The sequence below is a fragment of the Falco cherrug genome, chromosome 9 (assembly GCF_023634085.1).
Source record: "Falco cherrug isolate bFalChe1 chromosome 9, bFalChe1.pri, whole genome shotgun sequence".
Lineage (NCBI taxonomy): Eukaryota > Metazoa > Chordata > Aves > Falconiformes > Falconidae > Falco > Falco cherrug.
Window position 1 is genome coordinate 11,538,022 of NC_073705.1, and position 16,896 is coordinate 11,554,917.

Sequence of the window (16,896 nt, forward strand, 5' to 3'; positions counted from 1 at the left end):
AGCGTTTGGCATGTGCTTCAATGGAGATGGGAACGGGGCGCCAGCCTGCAGCCGCAGAGCTGGCAGCTTTATAGAGAGGGTGCATTATACCTCCGCGCACCAACGCGCCGGCTGCCCTTGCCCCTCCTAAGCCGCTAAGCTCTGGTTAGCCAATTCAGAAGCTGCTTTTCGGGGTTGGTTTGGCACTGCCTGGCCCCTGGGTGGCTGTAATGGGGCAGGTGCTTCCCTAAGCTGAGCGACTGGTCCTCTCCTTAGGTGGGAATCTTGGGCGAGGCATTTGCAGAGCTCCAGGTTATCCTTCCCTTCATTTTGTAGTCGATTTACATGTAGGAGATTTTGACCATGGCAAAGCAAGTGAAATGAATAAAGTACAAAGTTCTGTCAGGTACTAGTCAGACACTGTTGATGCTTTAAGCATGTTAGCCATGTTACAATGGAAAGAAAAGGTGTTTTACATACAGAAATCTACATACATACAACAGCCCGAGACTTCTAGTTTTGTTGTTGTTGCTTAAACAAAGCTACAAGACAATGTTCAGGAACTGACCTTGGACTCTCTCTCCTCCAAAAGGGTCTCCAGCTTCTTTTGTGCAGCACGACCTTCATGGTCGTCGCTGACTATCAGAATGACGTGATTCCAGTTGAAGACTCTCATCATCTCAAACCAGACGTTGGCCTGGTGAGAGTATGGTGGGACCGTGCGCAAAAAGGACAGGTGGATGCTCTGCAAGGAAGAACAAGAGCTCAACATAGACTGGTTGGGTTGTCAGCCAGGGTGCATCTCGGGGACCGGGCAGGTTTGCAGGGACAGGGCTGGGATCGCGAGGCCAGAGAGGCAGAGCAGCAATTTTTGGTAGACTTCTGGGTTACATGCCTTGAGATAGCCTCTGGGACCTGCACTCCTTTCTTCTGGCTGAGAAAGCAAAGCCTGGCTATGATTTTGTACCTCTCTTTGGTTAACCCAGCACATGGCAAAGAGGAATTTTTGCTTTGCGGTCTGTAAATGCACGGTGGAGAAAAGCCTATCTAGCAAGGAACTGTCACCAACGTTCAGTGCAAATATAGCCTTTCCTCTTGACCTTTTGAAAATATTACTGAGCAATGAACATGAAGGGAAAAAAAAAAATCCCTTCGGAGAGTGACAAGGAGCAGATGCAGGGACATGTGGGTATATATTAGTTATCTGCCATGAGAGAAGTTCAGAAAAGCAGTTTTATAATATGCTGTTTGGCTGTTTCTAGGTCAGCCTGTTCTGCAGCAGCACACAGGAGGAGGCAGCTCTGGACTCATGCCCCAGCTAACCTATCTGATTTGGTTGAAGACGTCATTATGGTTGGATGATTGAGCAACAGCAATTCCAGCCTAATTAGGTACAGCACTCTTTGGGGAGCAATTGGACCAAAAGCTGCAGCTGACAGAGAGGTTTCAAAAAACGCAGCTTTTCCAAAAGGCCCTAGAGTCAAATATTAGAAAATGAAAGGGCTTATGCTCAGCATGGATGCTACTTGATAAACCAGCTACGTGTTGGAGGGAGGTAGAAGTATGAACAGGAGAGGACAAAGAGGAAAGCACTATGATATTTCTTTTTTTTTAAGGCTGAGAGGGTCCTCTGGACCAAACAGGGCTTATCCAGACCTGCTCATCCAGACAGCAGACCCAGCACACGTCAGGAATGTCCTGAATGGGCCAAAGTAAATCACACTGCAAGGGAAAAGGTGTCATGTCCACCACGGACCTGCACAGGAAGAACAGACAGACCAGATAATGCCTTTTCCTCACACTCAACACAGTGATAAAGGCAAACTGACCCATGCGACGTAGAGAAAATAGCACAAAAGCCCTGTCGCGGTCAGGTCTCTCTGCACTGGGACAGCAGGTCCATTCTGCTGCCCTGGCTCAAAATACAGAAATGATGGAGGCAGAAGCAAAAATACCAAAGCGCTGGAAACATTTCCTAAATGCTGAATAGACTGAGAAGTGTGGATGTTTAATTGAAGGAGGAAATGAACCAGGGGGGGGCTGTAACAAGCATCTCGGAGCTGCAGTTTTGTATGGCTGATACGCACATTCCCAATTACGTGAAGAGCAGGAGAAATGCAGCTTACCCCACAAGCCCAGCACTAATCTATGGGATTGGAAAGAAGCCCTATAGGGACAAGCAACTATGGTCTCCGCACCAACACAGTGCTCAAGCTCCCTTGGGAGTCAGCAGAGATGCCCAAGCATTTCCAGCTCCAGCTCCACAGCTCAGGGCAGGGGCACTCAGGACAGGTCAGAGCATCTGTGATTTTTAATCCCTGAGCACTTTTAAGTGGTTTGAAGAAAACCAGGGAAAATGAAAATGGAAATGGGGAAAAAAATCAGATGAGAGGAAAGAAATGAAAAAAGTACAGAATAGTTAATAGTAATAATAATCAGGAACATACAGGCTAAAATGTCGAAATTCTAACTTAAAATTGCTTCATTCCCTTTTTGAAATGAAAACATCTTTGAAATTTCAATATATTGCATCGAATTATCTTCTAGTTTCCCAACTAGCTTGCAAAAATGCTGTTTAAATTGATCGTGGCTTTCTTAAGTGTTGTAAATACATATGGCTAGGTTCAGATGAACAAATTTTACTGCGAAGTTGTTGGAGAGCAACTTGGTTTAATAGTTAAGGCAAATTTGCTTTCTGAGGTGGTGTCAAAAGGGTCATGGACTTGCTATGATGGTATCTCAGCTCTTGGATTACAGAATTGCAGTTTTCAAAGAGGATAATGAAGAATAACTAATTGCAAATGCTGAGTCTAGATTGTAGGATGAGCTCTCACATTCTATGCTCAGCTTTTGAAGCACTTAGGATTCCTGAACCTCTCTGAAGGGCTCGAAGATTGGCAGAAAAGTGAAAGTGGAGTCCCCCAAAAGTTAACAAGTCCAGTTGTGCTGTGCTGATTTGGTGCGATTTGATAACCCCTATCACACCACATGCAGTGACTTCCCACAGGTCTCAGCACAGAGCTTTCCTGACCACGTGGCACATGGACACGGGGCTGTACGGCAAAGTATATGGATGCAATGATTTATGCATCGTAGTTAGCCCATTTTTAGGCAAATAACTGATTATTTAGCATAACATCTGTGAGACAACCGGCCTGGTATGTTCACTTATTTCATCTGCACCACTCATCAGCACCGTCCCTGATGTACTGCTACAAAAGCTCTAACTCTGTACTGTCAGGGGTCATAGCCTGCTCCCCTCAGATCAGGCACACAGTAAAAAATGCTCCTAACTACAAATCAACAATTCGCCTTGTAAGATGTTTTACAGGATTGACATCATTTGCTCTCCTCCAAGCATGCCTGCCACCTGCCAGCAGGGCTGGGATGTCAGCATGGGAATGACTGACAGCAGCCCCAAGACAATACAAGAAGATATTCTGCAATATTTTCCTATATCCCACCAAAATCTTGAGTGCTCAGCCCTGTGCTTCCCCATTTAATAGTATTTCTGCAAAAAGTAACTAAATACAGAATGGGATCCAGGCTTCCAAGAGGAATCAGCTCACCAGCAACTTATGGGGCTGGAGTCTAAATGCACCAGGAGGGAGTGTGGTTATGAGGCTGGGGACATGTGCTGGGTCAGGACTCTTAGGAACTGCAAATTATTAGTGGTACTGACTTGGCTGATACGAGTACATATGAAAAGGGACTGACTTTGAGTAGATCAAGTGTGTGTGTGCATGTGTGAAAGCAAGGATTCAGTGTATGCGTAGATGGGAGCATATACATGCAGCAAATGTGCATGTACCCATGCAGGGAACGTGCTTGGGTGCTTGAATAGCTGTGCACAAAGAGTCTGCATGTGGCCATGCCATGCCTGGGGGACAGTGCATGTGTGGGTACCTATTGATGGAGATTATGTACATAGGGGATGCGCACATGTACTGGGAGTGTGCAGGCATGGCTGTGGGGCCACCACACTGTGCTTGTGTGTCCATGTAAGGACCATGTACAGGTCCATGAGTGAAAGGACTACCATCTTCCTTACCTCTGTCTGCCTAAGGGCTTATTACAGCTATGGTCCATGGCTGGTAGAGTCAAATTTTTCCTCCAGCCTTGAGGAAACAATGTGCTTTGCTTTTATTACCTATGAAAATCATGTCGTCAGTCCCCTTTCTAGCAGCGCCCTCCAAAACTAAGCTGTCTGGGCACTTTCAAGGAGATTGGCAGAGCTCCCAATATATAAAGTTCCTAATAATTTAGCAAAAATCATCAGCTGGGTATTAAAAAGAAGCCTTGGCCAGTGTCTCCACCGAGGGAACCCGGACTGCTCTGTCCCCTGCTCTGTTCAGCCTGCCCGCCAGCCAGCACACGCATTGCCAAGCCCCAGCAGAAAGCAGCCTGCCCGCCGCCCCGTGTGATAGCTGCATTCGTGGGAGGCAGCTGAGAGAGCTCTGCAATAGCTTAGACGTGTGCTGGGAGGGATTCTAGTGGGGGCAGATATATGGGGAGCTCAGGTGCAGATGCATTGCCTGCCTTCCCCTGCAGCGCATGGGGGAAAAGCCTTGTCAGCCCCAGCACCGCAGCAGCAGCCTTGTGGAGTGATGGGGCTGCTCTGCCCTTCTCCCAGCTTGAATCCTGAGAGCCACGAAGGGCTCTCTGCTGGGATGAGTGGACTCCATCACTGCCATCAGCACAGGCTTTGGTGCACAGAGCCCCTCATCTGCTCTGACACACTGCAGACCACCCCTGCTGAGGGCTGTGCTGCTCAGTGGTGGCTGTGAAACCCATTCCCAGGGCAAATGTCTCTACACTATGCTAACCAGCCTCTCCAGTCACTTCTTGCAGGGGCCAGTGAAGATGTCCTGACCTTGACCTCAATCAAGGGGAATCTTTTCTCTCCATGTGCAGTGCAGCTTCCCATGCTGATTAACACCATTTCTGCACAGCATTGGTTGCCAGTGAGACCAGTAATAAAGAAATTTATTTTTTTTTTACCTCTCTCAGTGAGCAGTAACCCCTGGGAAAAGCCATCCCCAGGCCCAGGCTGGAGAAAGAGAAAGAAAGAGGGAGACAGACCTCATTTCAACTACCAGGATCAGGTGCTGGACATTGAAACGGCTTTCCAAGCACAGAATGACTAAACTCCATTTTCCACCTTTTACAGCAGTACAGCAGGTCTCAGTTAAGAGCCACCCTTGATCCTCCACTGCGCTGCCTCTCTGACGGGGGGATGGTGTGGGGCTCAGCATCTCAGGGCAGCCAGCATGTCCGTCCATCCCCATCATGTAGTTGTGGTCCCACATGGTGATGGATGGCACCAGACCTTCCCAGCTCTTGAGCTGTGTCTTCTCCCACGAGCTTTGCTCTCATGCTCTCAGTGTCATTTCATATTTCTCATATTGTCAAGATGTCAACATCATCTCACTTTTTTTGGCTGAGATGTAAAGGAGTTATAAATACCCCTGATGACACGTGGGGAACAGAAGCACTAAAGCAATAGTACAACCTGTCTGTTCAGAGGGCCCAGCGTGAGAAGGTCAGAATGTGATTTTTGCAGTGCTCAGTCCATGAGGAGTCCATAAAGGGCTCTCCACAGTGGTGGACACCACAGCGATGGGTACCACTCTGCTGCCTTTTCCATGAGCCCCTCTGCCTGCTTCTGCAATTCCCTGTTCAACTCACTCAGAGGCCACCAGGATTTCAGAGACCTTTCACCATACAGGCAGGACTGCGCTGAATGGCGTGAGGATCTCTGTGAAGAAAGAGGCAATGATTTCATAAGATGTATGCAAAGGAGGCCAAACAACAGCTGCCAAGCCAGAGTGCTCAGCTTAATAGCTGCAATATCATTTCTAGAACAAATAGTTCTTTGAATACTGGGAGCAATAAAGCTTGCTTCCCCTGTTGAAATTCTGGCTACAGCTTGTAGACCACTATGCTCCACTGGAGATGCTCTGAGAGCATCAAAAGGTACTGGGCAAACCTGTCTGTGCTGAGGCCCACACCGTTCCTCTCCCTGGCAGCTTAGCCTTGGGAGGACCATAATTCACTCCAACTTCAAACCCCATTGAAATTTAGCTAAAATTGGCTGATGCCTTCAAAACCCATCGGGGGCATACACACATAGTGATCTTACAAGCTTGTTTCCATAGAAACTAAGCTGAAAGATATAATTTCCTGAATTTAAAAAAAAAAAAAAGAAAAGGCAGCAAGCTGATCACTGAAAACCAAAGGGAGAACCAGCTCAATGTCCCTGTGTCCCATCAGCCAGCCTGTCCTGCATCAGGTGCACAGAGCCTTGCACCATCCTGTTCCATGGCTCCACATCCCTCTGCCTTGCTGCCCCCCACTCCACTCCCATCTTTGCTGTCCCCTCCAGCTCCTGCCAGTCCATTATTCAACATCCTTGCTCCTCTACCTACCCAGTCCCTGCCTTTGCCCTATCTCCTGCCTGCACTCCTCTCTCTACAGAGACCTCCAAGACCTCAAGCCCGTGGCTGCCTTGGTGGGAAGGATCCAGGCTAAGCACAAGGAGGGGTGAGACATGTCTGGTGGAGGCAGCACGCCCCCCTGTTGAGTCCCTGACAGGTGAGTGTACCCCACAGCCCTGCACCTGCCCAACACCCCCAGATATTCAGTGGGGAGCACCTCCCTGCCACTGCAGCAGGTCACAGCTGCCACAGTGGTCACTGCTCCAGCTCTGAAGTCAGCCAGGTAGGTTTGATGAGCCACTTTTGCAGAAAACATGTTTTAAATAGGCAAAAAATGGCAGAAGCAGAGTCTGCTGGAGAAGCTCCCACCCCCTCAGGGTGAGCACGCAAATTCAGCGCAAGGTCGTGCTGTAGAAGAGGTGGCCAATTTGCTTCCGTGAGCACGGCTCTGTGGGGATGAAGCCAGACGGATAGCGTGCAGTGTCCCCTCTCCCTGCCACCACGTGTGCTGTGACAAGGTCCCTCCTGCCAACTTTGCTGATCAGACCTGTCTCCTCCCCGCAGCAGGCGAACCAAACCCCCCTGCACATTCCCTACCTGACCCCTCCCTCGGTCTGCCAGCTCGGTCTGCCAGCTCCGTTACCATCCCTTTCCTTCTAACAATGCCTGACAGGACCCTGCCAGGGCATGTGGGTCCCTAGCCCCGCCAGCCACCATCACTGCCACTGGTCTGGGCTTGCTGGCCACCCTACCATGGGTTTACTTGGTGGGAGATGCCAAGACCCGCTGCTGCTCCAGCCAAGCAGTCCTGCTGCTGCATCTCTAGGAGCCTCTGCTCCTCCCTCCTGAAATTTGACTTCATTTAGCATGTAGGCGAAGTGACTATTTTTGCACTGAACATTTGCATTTGTGAATATTCACATTTTCCAAGCAAAGGCTGATTCGTGCTTTGAAATGGGCCTGATCTCACCCATTAAACTCATGCACCTGGATGAAAACTTCCACCAAGGCTGCAATGGCATGTGGACAGCCTGGCTCTGCTCAGCTCCTCCTTTTCCTTTTACTGATCACACGGTGTGTTTGCAAGTTGGGTTTGGAGCTGAGCACCCAGTGGGAGAGCTGGCCAGGGCAGCATCTTATCGCCCCCAGCTCCTGCACATGGCAGGACCTCATCCAGCCTGAAAGTCTCCGTGTTTCCACAGCGACATCAGACAGTGGTTTGAGACGCTTGAATGTGAACCTCTTTCTTGTGTGCTGGCCAGACTGAATGCCATGTAAAGCCTCAGGATAACTTGCTAGTCAATTCTATTTTCTCCCCTACCAATATCACATAAACCCAGCGAAGTGAACACAACCGAACAACCTTCAAGCCCCACAGAGCCCCTGCCTGGTGTACAGGCTCCTCTAGGATCCTCCTTCCCCTCCTCAGCTTCCCCCCACACACACCCGGGGAACACCCAGGACCCCCCAGCTGTCACTAGCAAGCAGGCAAGAGCCAGTTCATGCATTTGCCTTGGCTGAAGAGCAGCGAGCCCAGCAGCCTGCCAGAGCAACGCTGCAGAAATCATCCAGCACTATGTAGGTCAACACTGGCAGCTGCAAAAAAATAATGTACCGGGGAATGCGGGAGAGAGAGAGGGGGAGCTGGAGGTTTAACTGGAGAGGACGGATGGACAGACAGACACACAGATAGACAGGGTCGTGTAGACATCATTAACCCTCCTGACGGGCACTCTTGATTTACACCACATGTATGAGGTACTAGACTAGAAACATGCATCAGTTACCTTATCAGAATATATAGACATGCGTGTTGTCAGACCAATGACAGGGATCCTGTAGAAGCCAGCTGTGTATGATACGGGTGTTGGTGTTAGGTGATCGTTGGGAGCAGGAGGGTGACTAACTAATATTGCATAGACCTGTAGGACAGGATACATGACACAAACATTATTTCACAGGAGCACATTGGCCATTGAGTGTGATTTTTTTTTTCCTTTTCTTTTCTGCAATGTTAAACAGCCCCACGTTAACACAGTAACGTCTTTCAAATAATCGGGAACAGCGAAGCAAGGACTGCACTGGGGAGCAAGGGGTGCCGTGCTGCGCGCCGAGGTGATGGGTCTGCTCAGGGTTATATCTTAATGGAAATGCCATGCCTAGCCGCTCCGCTCGCTAAACTAATAACTTTCATGGATTACAGATTAAAAGGAAACATCTCCCTTACAGTCACACTGTGTAATGCGATTTCTTTAACCACACATTTAATACTCGGTTGTAATTCCCCTCCGAGGACTATTACAAACAAAGTGGTCAGCTGGGACTCGGAGCAGGAGAAGGAGCGCAGAGCCAGGAAGCAGATCAGCCATCTGGCCCTGAGCACAGAGAGGAATGAGAAAGCTGGGTGAGCGGTGGGGAGCAGGAGCCAGGACCTGCCTTCAGCACGCCACAGCGATGGGGCACGGGGGTCTGGGTTATACCGAAATGGGGAAGGAGGCTCCCAGCAACATCCTGCTGTTATTACAGGCCTGGGATTTTCATCTCCAGCAGGATCCTATTTTATGTCAAATGGAGAGGAAGGAGCTGGGTAATCCCTGGGGGATCCTTTGTTACACTAATGCCTTTCAAGGCACAAGAAATGTCCCCAGCTGGTGACAGGGCTCCAACTAGGGTGAATCAGTGCAAGGACTTTGTTGTCTGGGAGGAAATAACACTTCTTCCTCCTCCAAGCATCTGCCCAAGCCCCAGGATGACCTCTGCACCCAGGCTGGAGGGATGACTCGCTGGGAACGGAGAGGAGGATGAAGCATGCCTGGGGAAGGGGAACTAGGGACTAGGTGGGAAGACGGAAGATCCTGCCCGGTGTCAGGCAGGAGGAGGCTGAGGGTGCAGAGTGAGCTGGGGCAGGGGTTGGAGACCGTACCATGGCAGAAGGAAGGAATTACTGGAGAAGGGGTTGGGGAAGTCACTGGGGAAGGCAGGAGGAGGGTAGTGCCCTGGCAGGGGTGCCTGGTGCCGTGCTGACGTGGCGTGGGCAAGGACCTGTACCCAGGAGGGCTGGGGCATGGGTCTTGGGGCAGGACCAGGCACTGGGGGGAGAGGCTGGGGGCTCTGTGGGGGCGAGGGCTGTGCTGCGCCACAGAGCAGCTGACCAACAGGAGCCATTTTGCATGCATGGGCTCCCGGTCCCTCCTCTGCCTCACAGCCCCCTGCTTGGCCACAGTATCGGTGAGCAAGGACTGAGGGTGGCTGTGCCCCACACTGGGGCTGGGAGGACCCCTGCATATTGGGACAGTGTGGGCAGCCCCAGCACCCTGACCCCCAGCACCAACAGCCCCCTCTGCACCCCGGCTTAGCTGCCTCCAGCATCCCACTGCTCCAGCAGGGTTGTGCCAGCTCCTGCTGCCCTGTACCATCCCGGGCTCCGTGGGGTTTGCCATGGGGACAAGGCTTGGAGGTGGCATGGACACAGGCATCTATCAGCCGGGCTGCTTAAATAGAGCCTCTGCTCAGCGAGGGACCCGACTGAGCCTTCTCCCTGCTCCCTGCTGGGCAGCGGGTATCACTTACAGCCTGCGCTGCGCTTCCTGCCCGGCTCTGCCACCATCCCCAGGGATGGCTCCAGCCATCCTCCATCTCCACATTGGGAAGCTGAGCTGCAAATGTGTCAGCTCTGCTCTGCTGTGCACCTCTGCCACCTCCCTGCACCCTCCCCCCTCCCTGGCTGTGTGTGTCTGGGCGCATACATGCATTTCTGTGCGCGTGTTGGTGTGCATGTCTCCAGGGCGCAGGCGTTCATACGATTTGTGTGTATGCTTGTGCCTGTGCAGGGTCTGTGTACACCTTTTGCGTGTGCATGGGTGTGTTTGAGGCAGGGGTGGGTTTGTACTTGTGTGTCTGCCCACATGATGCCCCCAACTAGGGGGAGTGGGGCTGATTAGTTGTGCTCAGCACCCAGAGCACACGCAGGGCAGATGGAGGGGCCAGGCCACAGGCTGCCTAGGGCACCCAGACTGCACCCATCAACGTTGCAGGTGTGGGCTGCTCCCTTAATGTGCCGAGGGTGACCCATGTATGTCAGGAGATCCTGACATACACATACATGACCCATGTACGACAGGAGGAACGCGCTGTGCCCGTGTGCAGGCATGCATGTGTGTGTGTGCCCAAGGCTCCCTGTGTCTGTGTGGGTGTGTGTGCACGCTGTGTCTATGTGCGTGCAATCTCTGTTGGTGTGTGCCTGTGCCTCGTGCATATGTGTGGCAGTGGGTGTGCTTGTGTTCCTGCTTTATGCCTTGTGTGGTGCTGGGGTGGCCATGGTGCTGTGCGCGATAGGGCGGTGTGCAGCTGTGGTGCACAGCCATTCAAGTGCATGATCTGGGGGGGGATGCAGGGGTGTGTGGATGTGCCTGTAGTGCACGCAGTGGGGTGGGTGTATGTGGCGGTATGTGTGTGTATACATGTGCACATGGATGCGTGTATGCATGTGGCATAGCATGCGTGCACCAGTGTGTTTGCACACTGGTATGAGTGCAGACTTGCAGTGTTCTGTGGGTGCCCGTGTTTGCATGGCAATGCATGTGCGCACATGGCATGTGTGTGTGCACACAGCACAGCCCATGGGCATTCCCACAGCGGTATGTGAGCGCCCAGTGCATGTGCATGCACGGCACTCCCTGTGCCCACATCTGTGCACAGCGTGTGGCTGCCCATGTGTGCTCATAGCGTGTGCCCGCCTGCACCCATGGCGATGTATGTCTGTGCATGGCATGTGAGTGCATGTGTGTTGCTTTCTGCATGCATGGGGTTGGGTGGGCAAGTCTGCACACCTGCTCTGTGTGTGGGTGCCCGTGTGTGCCCCAGGCTGCGTGTGCGGTCCTGTGTGTGCCACAGGGTGCCTGTGTGAGCCCATGTGTGCCCTGGTGTGTGTGTGAGAGCCTGTAACTGCCCTGGGATGTGTATGAGAGCCTGTATGTGCACCGAGGTGTGTGCGGGTGCCCTTGTGTGCCCTGGGGTGTGTGTGTGAGCATGTGTGTGTGTGTGAGCCCATGTGAACCTTGAGGTGTGTGCGGGTGCCCGTGTGAGCCTCTGTGTTTGTGTGAGCCCGTGTGTGCCTTGGGGTGCATGGGTGAGCCCAGGTGAGCCCCGGGGGATGTGCGGGTGCCTGTGTGAGCCCCAGGGTGTCTGCGGGTGCCCGTGTGAGCCCCGGGGGGTGTGCGGGTGCCCGTGTGAGCCCCGGGGTGTCTGCGGGTGCCCGTGTGAGCCCCGGGGGGTGTGCGGGTGCCCGTGCAGCGGAACGGGCAGCCCGGCCGCGCTTACATAAAGGCTGCAATGCGGGGCAGGACCCCGCTCGCCGCCGCTCTGCCCGCCCCGAGCCCGGGGGGCGGCCGGGGGCCGGGGTCGCTGCGGCCGCGGGGGCGGCGGCTCGGCGCCCTACGGGGCCGGGGCAGGTGGGCGCTCTGCGGCGGCGGCAGGGGAGTCGCCGGCCCGGGGTACCTGGCTGGAGATGAGGTCCTCGCAGACGGAGAGGGCCATCTGGATGGCGTTGGGCTTGTGCGTGACCGAGGTGGCGTTGAGCTGGAGCTTCCAGGTGCCGTGCCGCTTGTTGGCCTGGTTCACCGCCTCGCGGAAGATCTGCTCGTGCTTCTTGGTGCTCAGCACCGCGCCGATGTTGACGATCTTGGGGTCGCAGCCGGCGCGGGCGAAGGAGGAGGAGAAGAGCAGGGCGAGCAGCAGCAGCCTCATGGTGCTCATCCACGGGCGGCGCGGAGCCCGCCGGGCCCCCCCCCCGCCCGCCCGGCTCAGCGCGGCCCCATGCGGGCCCGGCCCGGCCCGGCCCGGCGCGGCTCGGCGCGGCGCGGGGCGCTCTCCCTGGTGCTGAACCGCCCGCGCCCCCCGCGCCGCTCCGCCCGCCGCCGGCTCCGCCCGCCCCGCCGGCCCCGCGCTGCCGCAGCGCCCGCCCCCCGCCCGCCCCCGGCCCCCGGTGGAGCGCGGCCGGGACCCCCGCCCGCCCCGGGCGCTGCGGCAGAGCCGCGCCCGCCTCGCCGGGCCGGGGGCGGCTGCGCACACGCGGGGTCCCGCCGCCTGCCGGGCCGGAGCAGCGCCGGGAGGGACCCGGGGGGGCGGGGGTCCGGCCCCCGCGCCGCGGGGAAGGGTCGCTCCTGCGATGGGTGCGGAGCGCGTGTCGCGGGGGTCCCACTCCGTCCCGCGCACCTACACTGCCCGCTGGGGGGCCGGGGGCTGCCCTTCCCTCTCTGTCCCTCACACCTACGTTGCCCGCTGTGGGGGAGCTGGGGGCCGGGGGCTGCCCTTCCCCCTCCGCACCTTCAGCGCCCGCTGGGGGGGGCGGGGGCTGCCCTTCCCTCTCTGTCCCTCGTCCCTCGCACCTTCATCGCCTGCTGGGGGGCCGGGGGCTGCCCTTCCCTCTCCGTCCCGCACATCTACGCTGCCGGCTGGGGGCTGGGGGCTGCCCTTGCTGTGGGAGGCACGAGCACACTCCATACAGGGCAAACCAGGCTCTTCTCCAGGCGTTGGTGCACCAGGCAGGGGGTAAACCAGGGTCTCCAGGATTTGTTCTCCAGAGCAAACCTTCCCAGTTACGCAGCTCTCCGAGTAACGTGCTTCCCCAGCCCTGGATGGGGAGAGCTGCCTGTGGCACGGGTGCCACCGGGGTCTGTGCTCCCCCTCATGCAGGAGACCCCTTCCTTGACCAACACACCTCCTGGGCACAGGTGTTAAGCAGAAACTCCACCTTGGCTTCGCTCTGTCCCTCCAGGCAGAGCCACCACCCTTCCAGACATCAGCTCACAGGGCAACCGGCCATTTTCTTCCATCAAATTCACCATCTTAATCCCAGAGATGACCTTAAGATTTGTCTGCTGAGGAAATTTCTTGGGGTTCTCTTTATTCATCCATTAGCCTCCCCAAAGGACATGAAGGCACAGCAACTAGTGGTCAACATCTGGAGGACAGTCCAGCCCCATGGCTGAAAGGGATTGAGTTTCACTCCCGGACCATGCCTCTCCCATTCCATGGCCAGAGGGGTGAGATGACCAGAACAGCATGTTGCTCCCCAGCGCTGTCGCTTTGACTTTTTTGGAAAAAACAAAGGGGATGCAGAAAGTGACAGGGTGTTGCTTTGTAACTGCGTGGGAGCCAGCCCAAGAAGAGAGCAGGCTGAGCACTGCAGAAGAAAAATCACCGGAGATATTTTTACATCAGCCATTTCTAGGGTATTGCCACAGCCCACCTCTGTGCTTGCTTGCAACGTGAGTTGAAGCAGAATTTTTTTCCCCCAACGCAAATTTTCTCACTGGCATCTCTGAAGTGCAAGTTGCCATGGAAACCATTTTGTCTGTGTCCCACGTTGCCCACATGCACTCGGAAGAAGCTGCAGAAGCAAAATGGCCGTTGTGTAATGCTGCAGGGTCTCAGCACACGAGGGGCTTGTGTGCTACGCAGCACCCCTCCAGCTAGGAGACCCTCTCAGAGAAGCTGTGGACAATTGCTTGGGAAAGCAAAGAAACCCATGGAGGTTGTGATGCACTCCGCGAAAGAAAGAAAATGGCCCCACCTCACCTTAACTCTTGCAGTGCTTTGCGTGGAGCTCCACACTGATCCTGCTGTGCTCTCAACACAGACTTCCAGGCACGCTTTACCCTTTCCAGTGTCACTGTGTCATTTCGACTCCTCCAAGCCTGGAGATGAAGGCCTTGCTGTACTCAGGTGGTGTGGCTCTGTCCAAGCTGAGGGGCCTAAATGCTGTCTTGAAGGGACAAAGGGTGCAAGTTAAAAAGAATTGCATCCATGCCCTGAGACTACACACGTCTGGCTTCATCCCAGATGTTGAAAAGAAACTGTTTTGGAGTGGGCTGTACAGATCCGGACACTGGTGGGTGCGATGGCAGTTAGAATTATAAAGACAAGACCTGGCCATAGCAGGGGACTTAGCAGAGAAGACAAAGGCGGGATTTGAAATATTATTTGGCTTGCTCACACTGGAGTGCAAAAGGCTTTCCTTCTCATTATCTGGAGTTCCCTGCAAAGAGAAAGAGGAGAGCAGTTACTAAGCCCCTCCTGTGTCACCCAGGAGCTAGGATGATCATACTCAGGAGCCAGGGTCTTCCCTCTGTGCCTCCGTTTGCTTTTTGCTACCAGATACTCTTATTCCTGGCACCATTGCAGAGATCTGAGAAATGCCTGCTTCCCTCTCAGGTCATGCCTCCCACCGGGCCGTGTTGTCCTGGCATCAGGAACAGCCCAGATCACAATCTCCAGCAGCCGGGCTCCGCCAGCACAGACGCTGTCACCGCACGACTTCCACTCCTGCTGCATCCTCAGGCGCTTTGATCATGGGAAGGCAATGGGTGCATGCAGGGTTTTCCCAGGGTGGAAGCTGTGTAAATGGCAAGTACAACTGCATCCACCAGCTGATCCTTGTGAGGACTCTGCAGCGAGCAATGGTCTTTGCTTTTCCTGTCACTGCCTCCTGGCGTACCATGGCAACCTTCTTAGCCATGGTTTGGCGCAGGAACTTCACACAGTTTGCCTGTTAGCAATTAACATGTGCGTAGTGTGATCCCGCTCTTTATGTCTGGCATCTTCTTGATGCAGGGGAGTTGGACAAGGGCATGGGACTGATGTTTTTGTGGTATCCCATTGCCTGTGAATGGTGTCATTCCTCCCGAGCCCAGAGCAAGTCAGTGTAAAACCTGGAGGCTTCAGAGGAGCAACACTGAACCCAGCTGGAAATTTCATCTGCCTTGGGGTAAGGTGGTGGAAAAGGTAATGTGGAATTTCATAAAAGAGGAAATCAAGCATTAGGAATATGTGATTTGTGCCAGTCATCACGGAGCTGCCAAAGAAAACAAATTCTTCTTTTGAGAAAGTTAAAATTAAACTGATAGTAGTAACTGCACAGCTGTAACATAGGCTATGGAAATGCTTTTTATGTGCAGCTGCGAGACATGGGAGTGGTTAATCTAAGGTACAAAAACTAAGTAAAGCACATGCTGAGCGGCCATGGCAGACCTCTAAGAGTGGTTTTTAGTGAAGAACTGCAATGAGATGCAGGTACACCTACAGGTATGAAAGGATTTGCGATGTGGTTGATGCTTCAGTATTTCTGCCATTGCTCTGGAAGAAATTAGTGATGATAAAATCGGTGAGACAGCAAATAATGACACCAAATGATTTGGATTGTTTGATAAACAGAGTACCGAAACGTATTTGAAGACAGTCGGTGCACAGCCATGTACGTAGAAGCGAGTATCGTCGGTCCTGCCCTTAGGACCGCAGATGCGGTGGAAATGCAGATGAAGAATGGCACTAAACCCCAGCCTGAGGTCGAGGGGGGCAGCGGGCTGTGGCAGGCAGCAGGCAGGGATGATGGACAAGGAAGGGGGTGCAGAGGCCCCCCCGCAGCTCCTCACCACCTGCCTGGAGACTGGTGCAGTGCGTTCCCTGCCGGCAGTCCGCTGGGGAACGCGATTTGTGTGAGCACGTGGGGCACAGCAGGAGGACGTCCTTGTCACAGTGTCAGCCATCCAGCCAGACTGACAGGCAATGGTTGATGTTTGCAGAGAGTAAGGTGCCCAAAAGCGTTATTCCTTGGGGAGGGGGGGGGAGGGGGGAGCTGCAGGGAGCAGTGGGGTGCAGACCAAGGTGAACATGTCTGAGCAGCCATTTGGCCTGAGCTGTTGCTGTCGTATGATCTGGCCCTGCCTCCACCTCTTTTCCAGATGATACCCAGGATGGACCACAGTCCTTAAGCAGGTCTTGTGCTCTCCCTAAAGCTTTCCCAGCTGAGAGGGACTCAGCCCAGCCTACTTTGCAATTCAGATGTGGCTGATGGAGTCACCAGGCAGCACAGCTCCCTGTTCCAGTGCCAGCGCAGCACAGAGCTGCCCGGATATGGGCATTCGTGTTGTTTTTACTCATCTCTCCGCACAGGGCATGAGATCTAGGGCTCCAAGGGCCTTTGCCACCCTCCCAAGCACAGTGTGTGTCACCTCTGGAATCACAGAAAGAAGCTGCAGCATCATCCTATGACAAGTGATGAGAATTGAGGCATCTCTCCCCCTCCACTGCCAGGTTACTGCATCACCCATGCACAGGAGCATTCCCACCACCCACCAGTGCTTTGCCTTCATTCAAGGCAGCCGGGCATTCACAGGGTTGGGGGGGAATTAAAAAAAGATGCAAGCCTCTAGTCTGGCTTTTGGATACCAAGAGGTTCCCGAGCAGGCAAGGAGATATTCAGGTGACTGATACAGAGGATGGGACATGGAACATCAATGGCTAGAGGCAAAGATGGTGAGAAACCCCAAAACAGATTCTGTGAAATCTGAAGGAACTGAATGCACAGGAACACACAGTCAGCTGTGCAGTAGGAGTGGGTGGGAATTTCCACTGGAATAATTTTCTGAGGGAAAACCAGCATTCACATGTTTGAAATGCTCTGTAGGGAAATTTTCATTCT

At 53.9% G+C, this 16,896-nt stretch overlaps 1 protein-coding gene across 12 annotated transcripts in view; it reads right to left on the minus strand.

The window, feature by feature from the left end:
• Window positions 1–12,306, minus strand: part of GRIN1 (glutamate ionotropic receptor NMDA type subunit 1) — a 40,223-nt gene extending 27,917 nt beyond the window's left edge. For all 12 annotated transcript variants that reach the window (XM_055721254.1, XM_055721253.1, XM_055721249.1 and 9 more), the window contains exons 1-3: window positions 11,913–12,306; window positions 8,204–8,338; window positions 548–724 (exon numbers count right to left, since the gene is read on the minus strand). In XM_055721254.1, coding sequence (XP_055577229.1) covers window positions 548–724; window positions 8,204–8,338; window positions 11,913–12,170 — 570 coding nt within the window. In that variant the 5' untranslated portion in view covers window positions 12,171–12,306. The remainder of the gene's footprint in view (window positions 1–547; window positions 725–8,203; window positions 8,339–11,912) is intronic.
• Between the last annotated feature and the right edge of the window lie 4,590 nt (window positions 12,307–16,896).